Source organism: Oncorhynchus tshawytscha, linkage group LG05 (genome assembly GCF_018296145.1).
Source record: "Oncorhynchus tshawytscha isolate Ot180627B linkage group LG05, Otsh_v2.0, whole genome shotgun sequence".
Classification (NCBI taxonomy): domain Eukaryota; kingdom Metazoa; phylum Chordata; class Actinopteri; order Salmoniformes; family Salmonidae; genus Oncorhynchus; species Oncorhynchus tshawytscha.
The window spans coordinates 81,384,226-81,399,598 of record NC_056433.1 but is presented as its reverse complement, the minus strand read 5'-3'; the positions used below and the strand labels follow the sequence as shown (position 1 = coordinate 81,399,598).

Here is a 15,373-nt window from a genome sequence, read left to right as displayed (position 1 = left end):
CTGCTCAAGGACCTACCACAACATAAGCTACTTTGCTGCTAAACTGTCTGGAGAGACTGTGATCTGATTTCAAGCAAAAAACCTAAGCACATGACCTGTCTATTTATCAAGCACCTGCCTGCCTGTCTGTCTGCTGGACTGAACATAAATGTACCTGCCTGTCTGTCTGTTTGTGGACTTATAATTGCCGGACTGCTCAAGCATGTTATCAAGGGGCTACTTTGGCATCATCTGGGTGACTGACCCTTTATAGGAACTAAATGTGGTGGCGTACTTTTTCCTATGGCATGGGATTGAAAATGAAATATAAACGTTTTATATTTTCAGTGATATCATAGCTGGTGGTGGCGCGTTTGCATCGGCACGTGGTTCTATAAAAATACACCATTCGTTCTTTAGCGGCTTGCAGAGGTCAGGGGAAATTGAAGGGTGCATTTAAAGCAATTCTCTCTTTGAGGGCGAGGAGGAGAACCATGATATTTTATTTCCAGCATGCCTGTACGTGTATGTGTGTTTTCGTGCGTGCGCGTGTCTGTGTGTGAGGCTGGCTGTAGCCCTACGTGTGTCGTCCCCCCTTCTCTCTTTGTCCCTCCTCCATAGTAAGAATCAACCGAGCGCTATCAATCCGCTCGCATCCTGCTGCAAACTAGGATAAGCCACCACCACAACAACCTTCACTTCACTTTCACGTTCATTTAGCCCCTCTCTCTCTCTGACACACCGACCAGCAGCGTCCTATGATTTGCCTGCCTGAGATGCGATTTCGCTCTCCCCTTTCCCGGAGAATATCGTCCGTTACTCCCCACTGAAAGACCATGCCCGAGACGGGGGCGGCGGGAGCAGCAGTCCCTGCAGCAGCGGGTAGCAGCTCCTCCGACAGCAGTGGTGGCACCGAGAGCTCGCGGCACAGACACCGATCGCAAGGCGAAGGGGAAAAGACAGATCAAAGTGCTGCCTCCTCGCAGCAAACGTCATCCGGTGTACTTGGTGAGTCCGTCTTTTCAAAGGGTCGGTTGGGCCGGGGACGGAAATTGAATGTAGAATTGTAGCGACAGGACAGGTGGATGTGGCAGGAAAATGAGATGAGCAGGGCATCACAATATAGCCAATAGCCTACTGCCACCGCAGCGTCTTTTTTGTCTTTATGCACCGGGCCCTTAGAAAAACATCCCACATATTGTCTTGTTTGTAAAATGATGTATTTGTCCTCAAAGGTCACTGTATATTCGTCGCTGTTTACTAGGCTACAAACATCCTATTCCATATGTTCAGAGACATTGTGTTGTCTATGTAGGCTATCTCCAGCAGCCTGACATGTGGGAGGTTAGCCTGTAAATGCAGCAACGTCCCAGTTGCCAGCTTCTTGACGAATTAACCTTTTAATGTCACCGAAAGATCAGGCGACAGTATTCTGAGCTTCCGAGCGGTCCGGGTTATGATCGTTGGCCACGAAAACATCACATTATACTCTACACTACACAGCCTGTTCAAACCGAAACGGATTTCGCACAATAGACAGATTAATGTTTTGTTATTTAAATGATGTATTGTGGGAAGAATGTTGGTGACATTGTGTCCCTTCTATCACTGGGTTTATGAATTCGTTCGGCTTTGTAGGGTCTATAAACTGGACCCGTTTATTTGAATAAGCAACATCGGTCATATTCTGCGCGGGGCCTGTATTATTTTTGGGATACGGTCCCGGGGCCTGTGTTATTTTTGGGATACGGTCCATGCTTCATGTGGGAACTGGAGCCGGGATTCTGGGAACTGCATCAGCTGCGTGTGGCTGTTTTCGTGTCTTGGCTGAAGGGCGGCCGAGAGAGCACCGGCAGCATGCTTCCCCAAAAAATAAATAAATCGGCCTCACTCGAAGGCAGAGATAACAATTTAAGTTTTAATGGTAATTTCCTGCAATTCAATACATTTCGCCATGGAGTTGGGTGATCACATGTCCCGGATTGTGCGGGACAGTCCCGCATTTTGGCCCGTTGTCCCGTGTCCCGCAATCCCGCAACCAAACAAGCATGTCCCGCAATTTATCAACAAATTCAAAAGCCACTGATTTGGATTTAAAAAAAAATGTGTTCCCTATTTCAGTCAGACATTCCAACCTGTCTCTTGCAGTCACGTTGCGCTTATGCAAAAAATCTATATCATAAGGATGTGATAGCCATGGTGATATTAAACACTTCTCCAATCGTTGTAGAGATCTGATATCCTGTGCAGCGCAAGACGAGACGTTGGCCAATGTTTCGTTTCTAGGTGCGCTTCAATTAGCTCGTTCGGTGCAGCAAGAGCAGGGGTGTAGTGCTGCTGGAGCGGGCTGTAGCGGGCTGTAGCGGACTGGAAAAGGACTGGAGCGGACTGTAGCGGGCTGGAGCGGACTGTAGCGGGCTGGAGCGGATTGGAGCGGGCTGGAGCGGACTGTAGCGACCACTCTGCCACTTCTCACAATGGGGCTTTTTTAGTAAAGTTAGATCAAAGCTGAATCAATGTCTTTGAATATCACATAATGATTCATTCGTATTCTACATAACATAACCAACTATAATAGCACAGTATAATGTTACTGTTACACCAAAAACACCACCTAATTTCTGATGATATTTTAGGATTGTTAGCTGAATGGTCACTAAACAAACTCACCAGATCACCCCACTAAACATAATATGCTTTGATTGAAACTAAATACAGGAAGGCAGGTGTTTTAATCGTTTGCTTACTTTGACTTTGACCTTATGCCAATTAACATAAGCAGAGTAAGGTGTTTACATGACTAATGCCAAACTCGACCTACTGCCATAATGAGTTTATTATTGATTTATTACTGTGTATGTAAAATTACCCACTGAGTGTACAAAACATTAAGAACACCTGCTCCTTCTGTGAATCCAGGTGAATCCAGGTGAATCCAGGTGAAAGCTATGATCCCTTATTGATGTTGCTTGTTAAATCCACTTCAATCAGTGTAGATGAAGGGGAGGAGAGGATTTTTGAGCCTTGAGACAATTGAGACATGGATTGTGTATGTGTGCTGTTCAGAGGGTGAATGGCCAAGACAAAATATTTATTAAGTGCCTTTGAAAGGGGTATGGTAGTAGGTGTCAGGCGCACCAGTTTGTGTCAAGAACTGCAACGCTGCAGGACTTTTCACACTCAACCGTTTTCTGTGTGTATTAGGAAGGTGTTCTTAATGTTTTGTACACTCAGTGTGCAGTTTACACCATCTGCTCTAATTCACTCACAAAACAGTCATTCAATAAGATCTGAATACAAATTCCCATCAAACTGATGGAGATCAAATGATTGGTATGCAGATACAGTTTGGACGTTTCATCAGTAAAACATGAAGAATTGTCATTCGCGATTGACAGTGATTATGGCCTATTTTGAAATTGGGTATGCCTAACTTGGTGATTGAGGATATTAAAAAAATATATATATATTTTTTGACAATATACAGTGGGGCAAAAAAGTATTTAGTCAGCCACCAATTGTGCAAGTTCTCCCACTTAAAAAGATGAGAGAGGCCTGTAATTTTCATCATAGGTACACTTCAACTATGACAGACAAAATGAGAAAAAAAATCCAGAAAATCACATTGTAGGATTTTTTATGAATTTATTTGCAAATTAAGGTGGAAAATAAGTATTTGGTCAATAACAAAAGTTTATCTCAATACTTTGTCATTGCCAACAAAGGGTATATAACAGAGGTCAAAAGTTTTCTGTAAGTCTTCACAAGGTTTTCACACACTGTTGCTGGTATTTTGGCCCATTCCTCCATGCAGATCTCCTCTAGAGCAGTGATGTTTTGGGGCTGTTGCTGGGCAACACAGACTTTCAACTCCCTCCAAAGATTTTCTATGGGGTTGAGATCTGGAGACTGGCTAGGCCACTCCAGGACCTTGAAATGCTTCTTACGAAGCCACTCCTTCGTTGCCCGGGCGGTGTGTTTGGGATCATTGTCATGCTGAAAGACCCATCTTTCTTACGTTTCATCTTCAATGTCCTTGCTGATGGAAGGAGGTTTTCACTCAAAATCTCACGATACATGGCCCCATTCATTCTTTCCTTTACATGGATCAGTCGTCCTGGTCCCTTTGCAGAAAAACAGCCCCAAAGCATGATGTTTCCACCCCCATGCTTCACAGTAGGTATGGTGTTCTTTGGATGCAACTCAGCATTCTTTGTCCTCCAAACACAACGAGTTGAGTTCTTACCAAAAAGTTCTATTTTGGTTTCATCTGACCATATGACATTCTCACAATCTTCTTCTGGATCATCCAAATGCTCTCTAGCAAACTTCAGACAGGCCTGGACATGTACTGGCTTAAGCAGGGGGACACGTCTGGCACTGCAGGATTTGAGTCCCTGGCGGCGTAGTGTGTTACTGATGGTATGCTTTGTTACTTTGGTCCCAGCTCTCTGCAGGTCATTCACTAGGTCCCCCCGTGTGGTTCTGGGATTTTTGCTCAACGTTCTTGTGATCATTTTGACCCCACGGGGTGAGATATTGCGTGGAGCCCCAGATCGAGGGAGATTATCAGTGGTCTTGTATGTCTTCCATTTTCTAATAATTGTTCCCACAGTTGATTTCTTCAAACCAAGCTGCTTACCTATTGCAGATTCAGTCTTCCCAGCCTGGTGCAGTTCTACAATTTTGACAGGTATCTTTTATACTGATAACAAGTTCAAACAGGTGCCATTAATACAGGTAATGAGCGGAGGACAGAGGAGCCTCTTAAAGAAGAAGTTACAGGTCTGTGAGAGCTAGAAATCTTGCTTGTTTGTAGGTGACCAAATACTTATTTTCCACCATAATTTGCAAATAAATTAATAAAAAATCCAACAATGTGATTTTCTGGATTTTTTTCCAAATTTTGTCTGTCATAGTTGAAGTGTACCTATGATGAAAATGACAGGCCTCTCTCATATTTTTAAGTGGGAGAACTTGCACAATTGGTGGCTGACTAAATACTTTTTTGCCCCACTGTATGTTGGCCTAGGCAGACATTGCGATTGGAGGATATATTTTATGCATTTTCTATGATGATATAGAATTATACTGTATAGGATGATATATTCAACAGGCTACATCTGTCGGTACAAACTTTGAGGAAATTACGACGTCATTTCTATTCTAATTGCGCTCCAGCACCTAAAAACATATCACTAAACAATGAGTGGGAGGGTGGCGAGACAGTTGTTTAAGATACTCTATCAAGAGAGAGTTGTTGAAGATACTCTTTAAGATACTCTATCAAGAGAGAGTTGTTTAAGATACTCTTTAAGATACTCTATCAACAGACAGTTGTTTAAGATACTCTATCAAGAGAGAGTTGTTTAAGATACTCTTTAAGATACTCTATCAACAGAGAGTTGTTTAAGATACTCTATCAACAGACAGTTGTTTAAGATACTCTTTAAGATACTCTATCAACAGACAGTTGTTTAAGATACTCTATCAAGAGAGAGTTGTTTAAGATACTCTTTAAGATACTCTATAAACAGAGAGTTGTTTAAGATACTCTACCAACAGACAGTTGTTTAAGATACTCTTTAAGATACTCTACCAACAGACAGTTGTTTAAGATACTCTTTAAGATACTCTACCAACAGACAGTTGTTTAAGATACTCTTTAAGATACTCTACCAACAGACAGTTGTTTAAGATACTCTTTAAGATACTCTATCAACAGAGAGTTGTTTAAGATACTCTATCAACAGACAGTTGTTTAAGATACTCTTTAAGATACTCTATCAACAGACAGTTGTTTAAGATACTCTATCAAGAGAGAGTTGTTTAAGATACTCTTTAAGATACTCTATAAACAGAGAGTTGTTTAAGATACTCTACCAACAGACAGTTGTTTAAGATACTCTTTAAGATACTCTATCAACAGAGAGTTGCAGTGGTACGGACGGGAGATGACAAGTGCCTGGATTAGGACCTGTGTCACTTCCTGTGTGAGGTAGGGTCGTACTCTGGATGTTGTAGAGCATGAACCTGCAGGAGCGAATCATTGCTTTGATGTTTGTAGAGAACGACAGGGTGTTGTCCGGGGTCACGCCAAGGTTCTTTGCACTCTGGGAGGAGGACACCACAGAGTTGTCAACCGTGATGGAAAGGTCTTGGAGCTGGCAGGCCTTCCCCGGGAGGAAGAGCATCTCCGTTTTGTTGAGGTTGTGGGCTGTCATCCAAGCTGAGATGTCTGCCAAGCATACATAGATACGTACCGCCACCTTGGTGTCAGAAGGGGGAAGGAGAAAAGTAGTTGAGTGTCATCACAATGATAGGAGAGACCATGTGAGGATATAACAGAGCCGAGTGACTTGGTGTAAAGAGAAAAGAGGAGAGGGCCTAGAACCGAGCCCCGGGGGACACTAGTAGTGAGAGCACGAGTTGCAGACACATCCTCTCCACGCCACATGGTAGGAGCGACCTGCCAGGCAGGATGCAATCTAGGAGTGTTTAGAGCCTGAGACGCCCAGCCCTGAGAGGGTGGAGGGGAGGCAGAGCCTGAGACGCCCAGCCCTGAGAGGGTGGAGGGGAGGCAGAGCCTGAGACGCCCAGCCCTGAGAGGGTGGAGGGGAGGCAGAGCCTGAGACGCCCAGCCCTGAGAGGGTGGAGGGGAGGCAGAGCCTGAGACGCCCAGCCCTGAGAGGGTGGAGGGGAGGCAGAGCCTGAGACGCCCAGCCCTGAGAGGGTGGAGGGGAGGCAGAGCCTGAGACGCCCAGCCCTGAGAGGGTGGAGGGGAGGCAGAGCCTGAGACGCCCAGCCCTGAGAGGGTGGAGGGGAGGCAGAGCCTGAGACGCCCAGCCCTGAGAGGGTGGAGGGGAGGCAGAGCCTGAGACGCCCAGCCCTGAGAGGGTGGAGGGGAGGCAGAGCCTGAGACGCCCAGCCCTGAGAGGGTGGAGGGGAGGCAGAGCCTGAGACGCCCAGCCCTGAGAGGGTGGAGGGGAGGCAGAGCCTGAGACGCCCAGCCCTGAGAGGGTGGGGAGGAGGCAGAGCCTGAGACGCCCAGCCCTGAGAGGGTGGAGGGGAGGCAGAGCCTGAGACGCCCAGCCCTGAGAGGGTGGAGGGGAGGCAGAGCCTGAGACGCCCAGCCCTGAGAGGGTGGGGAGGAGGATCTGATGGTTCACGGTGTTGAAGGCAGCAGATAGATCTAGGAGGATAAGAACAGAGGAGAGAGAGTCAGCTTTGGCAGCGCGGAGAGCCGCCTTGAAGCCTGAGAGAGATAACGAGAGGGTTTGTCAGAAACAGCACGTTCAAGTGTTTTGGAAAGAAAATAAAGAATGGACACTGGTCTGTCGAGAGGGGAGAAAGAGGTCAAGGCCTAGGGTAGTTCTGTGTGAGTGGGATCAGTGGACTAGTAGGCTGACTGAATGAGGAAGAAATGTCGTCAACCTTTTTTATGGTTGACAAAGTCATCTGCGGAGAGTGGAGAGGGAGAGTGGAGAGGGAGAGTGTAGAGGGAGGAGGTGGAGAGGGAGAGTGGAGAGGGAGAGTGTAGAGGGAGAGTGTAGAGGGAGAGGGAGAGTGTAGAGGGAGGAGGTGGAGAGGGAGAGTGTAGAGGGAGAGTGGAGAGGGAGAGTGTAGAGGGAGGAGGTGGAGAGGGAGAGTGTAGAGGGAGGAGGTGGAGAGGGAGAGTGGAGAGGGAGAGTGGAGAGGGAGAGTGTAGAGGGAGGAGGTGGAGAGGGAGAGTGGAGAGGGAGAGTGGAGCGGGAGGAGGTGGATGATTAAGGATGGAGGAGGAAGTGGAGAAGAGTTTCTCAGGGTTTACATTTTGAGTGATAGAAAGCGGCTCTAGCAGCGAACACAGAGACAGGAAGGAATGGAAGGATGATAGGTCCTCTGGAAGTTGAGCTTTTCTCCATTTCTGCCCAGCTGCCCGCAGCCCTGTTCTCAACCATGGTGCGGGAGTCGAAGGTTGAGCCGGCGGGGAGGAAATGGGACAATGAGAATCAGAGGATGCGGAAAGGGAGGAGAGAAGGGTAGAAGAGGCAGAGTCAGGTGACAGGAGGGAGAAGGATTTAGCAGAAGAGATAGACGATTGAAGAGAGTAGTGGGAGAGAGAGAGAGCGAAGATTGCGGCGGCACATGACCATCTGGGTAGGAGCTGAGTGGGTTGGAGGAGAGATGGGTTGGAGGATAGATGGGTAAGGTTGGAGGAGAGATGGGTAGGGGCTGAGTGGGTTGGAGGAGAGATGGGTTGGGTTGGAGGAGAGATGGGTAGGGGCTGAGTGGGTTGGAGGAGAGATGGGTTGGGTTGGAGGACAGATGGTTTGGGTTGGAGGAGAGATGGGTAGGGGCTGAGTGGGTTGGAGGAGAGATGGGTTGGAGGATAGATGGGTAAGGTTGGAGGAGAGATGGGTAGGGGCTGAGTGGGTTGGAGGAGAGATGGGTTGGGTTGGAGGAGAGATGGGTTGGGTTGGAGGAGAGATGGGTAGGGGCTGAGTGGGTTGGAGGAGAGATGGGTTGGAGGATAGATGGGTAAGGTTGGAGGAGAGATGGGTAGGGGCTGAGTGGGTTGGAGGAGAGATGGGTTGGGTTGGAGGAGAGATGGGTTGGGTTGGAGGAGAGATGGGTAGGGGCTGAGTGGGTTGGAGGAGAGATGGGTTGGAGGATAGATGGGTAAGGTTGGAAGAGAGATGTGTAGGGGCTGAGTGGGTTGGAGGAGAGATGGGTTGGGTTGGAGGAGAGATGGGTAGGACCTGAGTGGGTTGAAGGAGAGATGGGTTGGGTTGGAGGACAGATGGGTTGGGTTGGAGGAGAGATGGATAGGGGCTGAGTGGGTTGGAGGAGAGATGGGTTGGAGGATAGATGGGTAAGGTTGGAGGAGAGATGGGTAGGGGCTGAGTGGGTTGGAGGAGAGATGGGTAGGGTCTGAGTGGGTTGGAGGAGAGATGGGTTGGGTTGGAGGAGAGATGGGTTGGGTTGGAGGAGAGATGGGTAGGACCTGAGTGGGTTGGAGGAGAGATGGGTTGGGTTGGAGGAGATATGGGTTGGAGGATAGATGGGTAAGGTTGGAGGAGAGATGGGTAGGGGCTGAGTGGGTTGGAGGAGAGATGGTTAGGGGGTGAGTGGGTAGGGTTGAAGGAGAGATGGGTAGGGGGTGAGTGGGTAGGGTTGGAGGAGAGATGGGTAGGGGGTGAGTGGGTTGGAGGAGAGATGGGTAGGGGATGAGTGGGTAAGGTTGGAGGAGAGATGAGTAGGGGCTTCGTGGGTAGGGTTGGAGGAGAGATGGGTAGGGCTGAGTGGGTAGGTTTGGAGAAGAGATGGGAAAGGGCTTCGTGGGTAGGAGGAGAGATGGGTAGGGACTGAGTGGGTAGGTTTGGAGGAGAGATGGGAAAGGGCTTCGTGGGTAGGAGGAGAGATGGGTAGGGACTGAGTGGGTAGGTTTGGAGGAGAGATGGGAAAGGGCTTCGTGGGTAGGAAGAGAGATGGTAGGGGCTGAATGGGTAGGAGGAGAGATGGTAGGGGCTGAATGGGTAGGAGGAGAGATGGTAGGGGCTGCGTGGGTAGGAGGAGAGATGAGTAGGGGTTGCGTGGGTAGGAAGAGAGATGGTAGGGGCTGAATGGGTAGGAGGAGAGATGGTAGGGACTGCGTGGGTAGGAGGAGAGATGGTAGGGGTTGCGTGGGTAAGAGGAGAGATGATAGGGGCCTCGTGGGTAGGAGGAGAGACGGGTAGGGGTTGCGTGGGTAGGAGGAGAGATGGTAGGGGTTGCGTGGGTAAGAGAAGAGACGGGTAGGGGTTGCGTGGGTAGGGTAGGAGGAGAGATGGGAGAGAAAAGGAAACAAAATAGTGATTAGAGACCTGGAGGGCGGTTGCAGTGAGATTAGTAGGAGAACAGCCTCTAGTAAAGATGAGGTCAAGCATATTGCCTGCCTTGTGAGAGGGAGGGGACTGGGAAAGGGTGAAGACAAACGAGGCAAGGAGGGGAAAGTAAGAGGTGGAAATAAATGAATTGACAAGTGACAGTGACCACATGTAATTCAAATGAGGATATATACAGGTGACAGAAGGGGAAGAGAAAATCTCAATTTATGAGTAATTGTCTGCCCTGTGCCACCACCGCAACGACCAGATGCTCTCGGACTATGAGAGAACATATGATGAAGAGAGAGCAGCTGGAGTAGCAGTGTTCTCTGGGGTGATCTGTGTCTCCATCAGGGCCAAACATTGTAGGGACTAAAGGGCAATATACTGTAGGCTGAAATGAACTCAGCCTTGCTGACCGCAGATCGCAGTTCCAAACACTGCCAGAGACGAGGAATTCTACATGGGCTGTACGCGCAGGGTAAACTACATTGGAAGGGTCACAGCCCCGGGGTGGGGAGCGTCTGTAAAACATACTGGCAGAGAAGAGAACTAGGACACTTGACAAGCTACAATATGAGATCACCAGTAGATAACAGAGGAAGATAACCATAACAGGGTTATGCCATGTTAATGATATCTAAGTAAGAGTGACTAACACAGTCAATGGGGCCCCCCTGGAAGTCAGGGCCCCTGAGCTCATGCCTTGCGTGCCCGTTTGCTATTCGGCCATGATTACTACAAGTTTAGATAGCTGGCTAGACTAATTTACCAATAAATAAAACATGTGTTAGCTGACATGGCTTTTATTTAACCTTTATTTAACTAGTCAAGTCAGTTAAGAACAAATTCTTATTTTCAATGACGGCCTAGGAATGGTGGGTTAACTGCCTGTTCAGGGGCAGAACAACAGATTTGTACCTTGTCAGCTTGGGCATTTGAACTTGCAACCTTTCGGTTACTAGTCCAACACTCTAACCACTAGGCTACCCTGCCGCCCCACTTGTTGATGGCATAACAAGAGAGAAACTGCTGATGTATGACAAAATTAAAAAATTGCACCTTGTGTATTCTAATATTCTAACTCTCAGTTTAGGAAAAACCCTGACTGAACCCCCCTCCCAGGGGTAACTATCCAGGAAACATAGCTTACAGTAGATGTCGATCGATTATTATTTTTCAACGCCGATACCGATTAATTTGCCGATTTTTAGAATGATTTTGTAATAATGACAATTACAACAATACTGAATGAACACTTATTTTAACTTAATATAATACATGAATAAAATCAATTTAGCCTCAAATAAATAATGAAACATGTTCAATTTGGTTTAAATAATGCAAAAACAAAGTGTTGGAGAAGAAAGTAAAAGTACAATATGTGCCATGTAAGAAAGCTAACGTTTCAGTTTCTTGCTCAAAACATGAGAACATATGAAAGCTGGTGGTTCCTTTTAACACGAGTCTTCAATATTCCCAGGTAAGAAGTTTTAGGTTGTTGTTATAGGAATTATAGGACAATTTCTCTCTATACGATTTGTATTTCATATACCTTTGACTATGTTCTTATAGGCACTTTAGTATTGCCAGTGTAACAGTATAGCTTCCGTCCCTCACCTCGCACCTTCCTGGGCTCGAACCAGGAACACATCGACAACAGCCACCCTCAAAGCAGCGTTACCCATGCAGAGCAAGGGGAACAACTACTCCAAGTCTCAGAGCGAGTGACGTTTGAAACACTATTAGCGCGCTCCCCGCTAACTAGCTAGACATTTCACATCGGTTACACCAGCCTAATCTCGGGAGTTGATAGGTTTGAAGTCATAAACAGCGCAGTGCTTGAAGCATTGCGAAGAGCTGCTGGTGCCTACCATCGCTCAGTCAGACTGCTCTATCAAATCATAGACTTAATTATTTCATAATAACACACAGAAATACGAGCCTTAGGTCATTAATATGGTCGAATCCGGAAACTATCATCTCGAAAACAAGACGTTTATTCTTTCAGTGAAATACGGAACTGTTCCGTATTTTATCTAACGGGTGGCATCCATCAGTCTAAATATTCCTGTTACATTGTACAACCTTCAATGTTATGTCATAATTATGTACAATTCTGGCAAATTAGTTCGCAACGAGCCAGGTAGCCCAAACTGTTGCATATACCCTGACTCTGCATGCAATGAACGTAAGAGAAGTGACACAATTTCACCTGGTTAATATTGCCTGCTAACCTGGATTTATTTTAGCTAAATATGCAGGTTTAAAAATATATACTTTTGTGTATTGATTTAAAGAAAGGCATTGATGTTTACGGTTAGTTACAGTCGTGCAACGATTGCGCTTTTTTCGCAAATTAGCTTTTGTTAAATCATCCCCCGTTTGGTGAAGTTGGCTGTCTTTGTTAGGAACAGGCAGGCTCCTCGTGGAGTGCAATGTAAGGCAGGTGGTTAGAGCGTTGGACTAGTTAACCGTAAGGTTGCAAGATTGGTTCCCCGAGCTGACAAGGTTAAAATTCTGTCGTTCTGCCCCTGAACAAGGCAGTTAACCCACTGTTCCTAGGCTGTCATTGTAAATAAGAATGTGTTCTTTACTGACTTGCCTCGTTAAATAAAGGTATAAAAATGTAAAAAATCTGCCAAATCGGCAGATATAAATACCGATTTCCGATTGTTATGAAAACTTGAAATTGGCCCTAATTAATCGGCCATTCCGATTAAATGGTCGACCTCTAGCTTACAGTTAATGAAAGAGAGTGGCTCTTCACTTGGCCAGGGCTGGTCTTTGACTTAGTCCACGATAAAGTAACTAAAGATATTATAAACTGTGAGTGTAGCTACATTTGGGTTAATATGGAGGGACTGATTTCACTGTAGTCTAATAGTAATAATATGAATCCTGCAGTGATTTTCTCTGTAAGCATTAGTATATAGTCTGTATATTACTATGGACTGTATTTACCAGTTGGTTCATGGGGGAGAAGAAGATTGGAGCTGGAGAGTCAGTGGGTTTTAGTTTCATCTGGATTATCATGATATCACATAACTGCCTTCTCACGTGTCAGTGTCTGTCAGAGCCCCCCCCACCCCCCACTCACTCACACACACACACACACACACACACACACACACACACACACACACACACACACACACACACACACACAGTGTATTGAGTCCTGATGCTTGATTCTCCCTCAGCCCTGCTCCCCGTTTCAGCCGGGCGGGACGGCAAGGATTGGATGATTGGATGTTTCTTCTCCATGCCTTCCTAATCCGTTTCTGTTTAGTCTGAAGTAGCTTTGATCCGTTCAGCCACTGTCCTTTGTGACTCCACCCCTTCCAGTCCCTGCCCTTGTCATCCACATGAATTATCCATCATGAATTACATCCATCATAGGATATAGGCATCTTCGCCCTATGGGCTCTCGCTGAACGAGTACACTACATAGAGAATAGGGTTTCATTTGGGACACATGCTGCGTTGCAGCAATCACTGACTGTGTCTGTCTGCAGACTGCTTTAGAGCAGCTGCTGATAAGGAACAGTTCCTTTAGGGAAATTAGGGCATGGATTTCACAGTGGATACTCATTCAACCACAACATCAAAGGGGTTTGTTTTGATTGGTTGGGAGGGAGGTTCCCTAATCTGATAGAAGAGGTATTGGTTGTTAGGAGTCTTACTCTTCTAAACATGGACTTGCTCTGTGCTTATTTATTATTATTTAAGTGTAACCTTTATTTAACGAGGCAAGTCAGTTAAGAACACATTCTTATTTACAATGATGACCTAGGAACAGTGGGTTAACTGCCTTGTTCAGGGGCAGAATTACACATTTTTACCTTGTCAGCTCGGGGATTCGATCTAGCAACCTTTCGGGTTACTGGCCCAACACTCTAACCCCGTAGGCCACCTGCCGCCTAGTAACAAGTATATTTCCCAATTATCATTGGTTTAACTCTATCTCTCTCTGTAGATCAAATGAATCACTGATCTTAGCATTATCCAGGTAAAAACATCTCAACCCAAAGAGAATTCTCTTGGAAAACAAACTCTGAGCATGAGACTGTGGAGCGCATTGAGAAACACCCATCCTTGTCTAAAACAATCAGATCATGAGAACTGTTTTCACTCTGCCGACTCAAACATCCTCAGAAAGTGGCACCCGATCTATTCTGGGATCTCTGGGATAGGAGGTTCGAGGGGTCCATTTTGGGAAAACTTAGTTTCATTCTTTAGAGCTCAGCATTAATAAAGACACTTCACCTTGTGCAATAATGCATGAGTGAAATGTTTTAAGCAGGGATGTGCACTCTGACTCAGCACACATCATCCGCACAGCCTTGGCACTGGCAGGGATTCCACTTTCTCTGGGTATCTCTCTTTACCCCTCAGCGAGAAGTCCCCCACTCTGGTTTAAGCAGATTTAGACAGGTACAATGGCACACAGCTTGGTTTAAATACATATATCCTCTGTGACAGCACTGAAAAGCAAAGCAAATTATTCAAAAGCATCAAACTTGCCACACTTGTAGAAGCAAGAAGCTACAATTTTTACTGCAGACATTCTAATATATTCTATCTGAACCTATTGTATTATATTATATCTGATCCTATTATATTCTATCTGATCCTATTGTATTATATTATATCTGATCCTACTCTGTTCTATTCTATCTGATCCTATTGTATTATATTCTATCTGATCCTATTATGTTCTATTTGATCCTATTATATTTGATCTGATCCTATTGTATTATATTCTATCTGATCCTACTCTGTTCTATTCTATCTGATCCTATTATATTCTATCTGATCCTACTCTGTTCTATTCTCTCTGATCCTATTATATTATTTTTTATCTGATCCTATTGTATTCTATTCTATCTGATCCTATTCTGTTCTATTCTATCTGATCCTATTGTATTCTATTCTATCTGATCCCAATCTGTTCTATTCTATCTGATCCTATTATATTCTATCTGATCCTATTATATTATATTCTACTGATCCTATTGTATTCTATTCTATCTGATCCAACTCGGTTCTATTCTATCTGATACTATTATATTCTATCTGATCCTATTATATTATATTCTACTGATCCTATTGTATTCTATTCTATCTGATCCAACTCGGTTCTATTCTATCTGATACTATTCAATTCTATCTGATCCTATTATATTATTTTCTATCTGATCCTATTATATTCTATCTGATCCTACTCTATTCTATTCTATCTGATCCTATCTGATGCTATTGTATTATTTTCTCTCATAGCACCATAGAGATAGAATACGGTACAGTATAGCACCATAGAGATAGAATATGGTACAGTATAGCACCATAGAGATAGAATATGGTACAGTAAAGCACCGCAGTATAGAATACGGTACAGTATAGCACCATAGAGACAGAATATGGTACAGTATAGCACCATAGAGATAGAATACGGTACAGTATAGCACCATAGATATAGAATATGCTACAGTATAGCACCATAGAGATAGAATATGGTACAGTAAAGCACCGCAGTATAGAAT

General features: G+C 45.4%; 1 protein-coding gene across 1 annotated transcript in view; it reads left to right on the top strand.

Annotated features, from left to right (window-relative positions):
• The first annotated feature begins 464 nt into the window (after nt 1–464).
• ano8b (anoctamin 8b) overlaps nt 465–15,373 on the top strand; it is a 103,673-nt gene continuing 88,764 nt past the window's right edge. Inside the window, exon 1 of the mRNA XM_042322727.1 lies at nt 465–987. Coding sequence (XP_042178661.1) covers nt 816–987 — 172 coding nt within the window. The 5' untranslated portion in view covers nt 465–815. The remainder of the gene's footprint in view (nt 988–15,373) is intronic.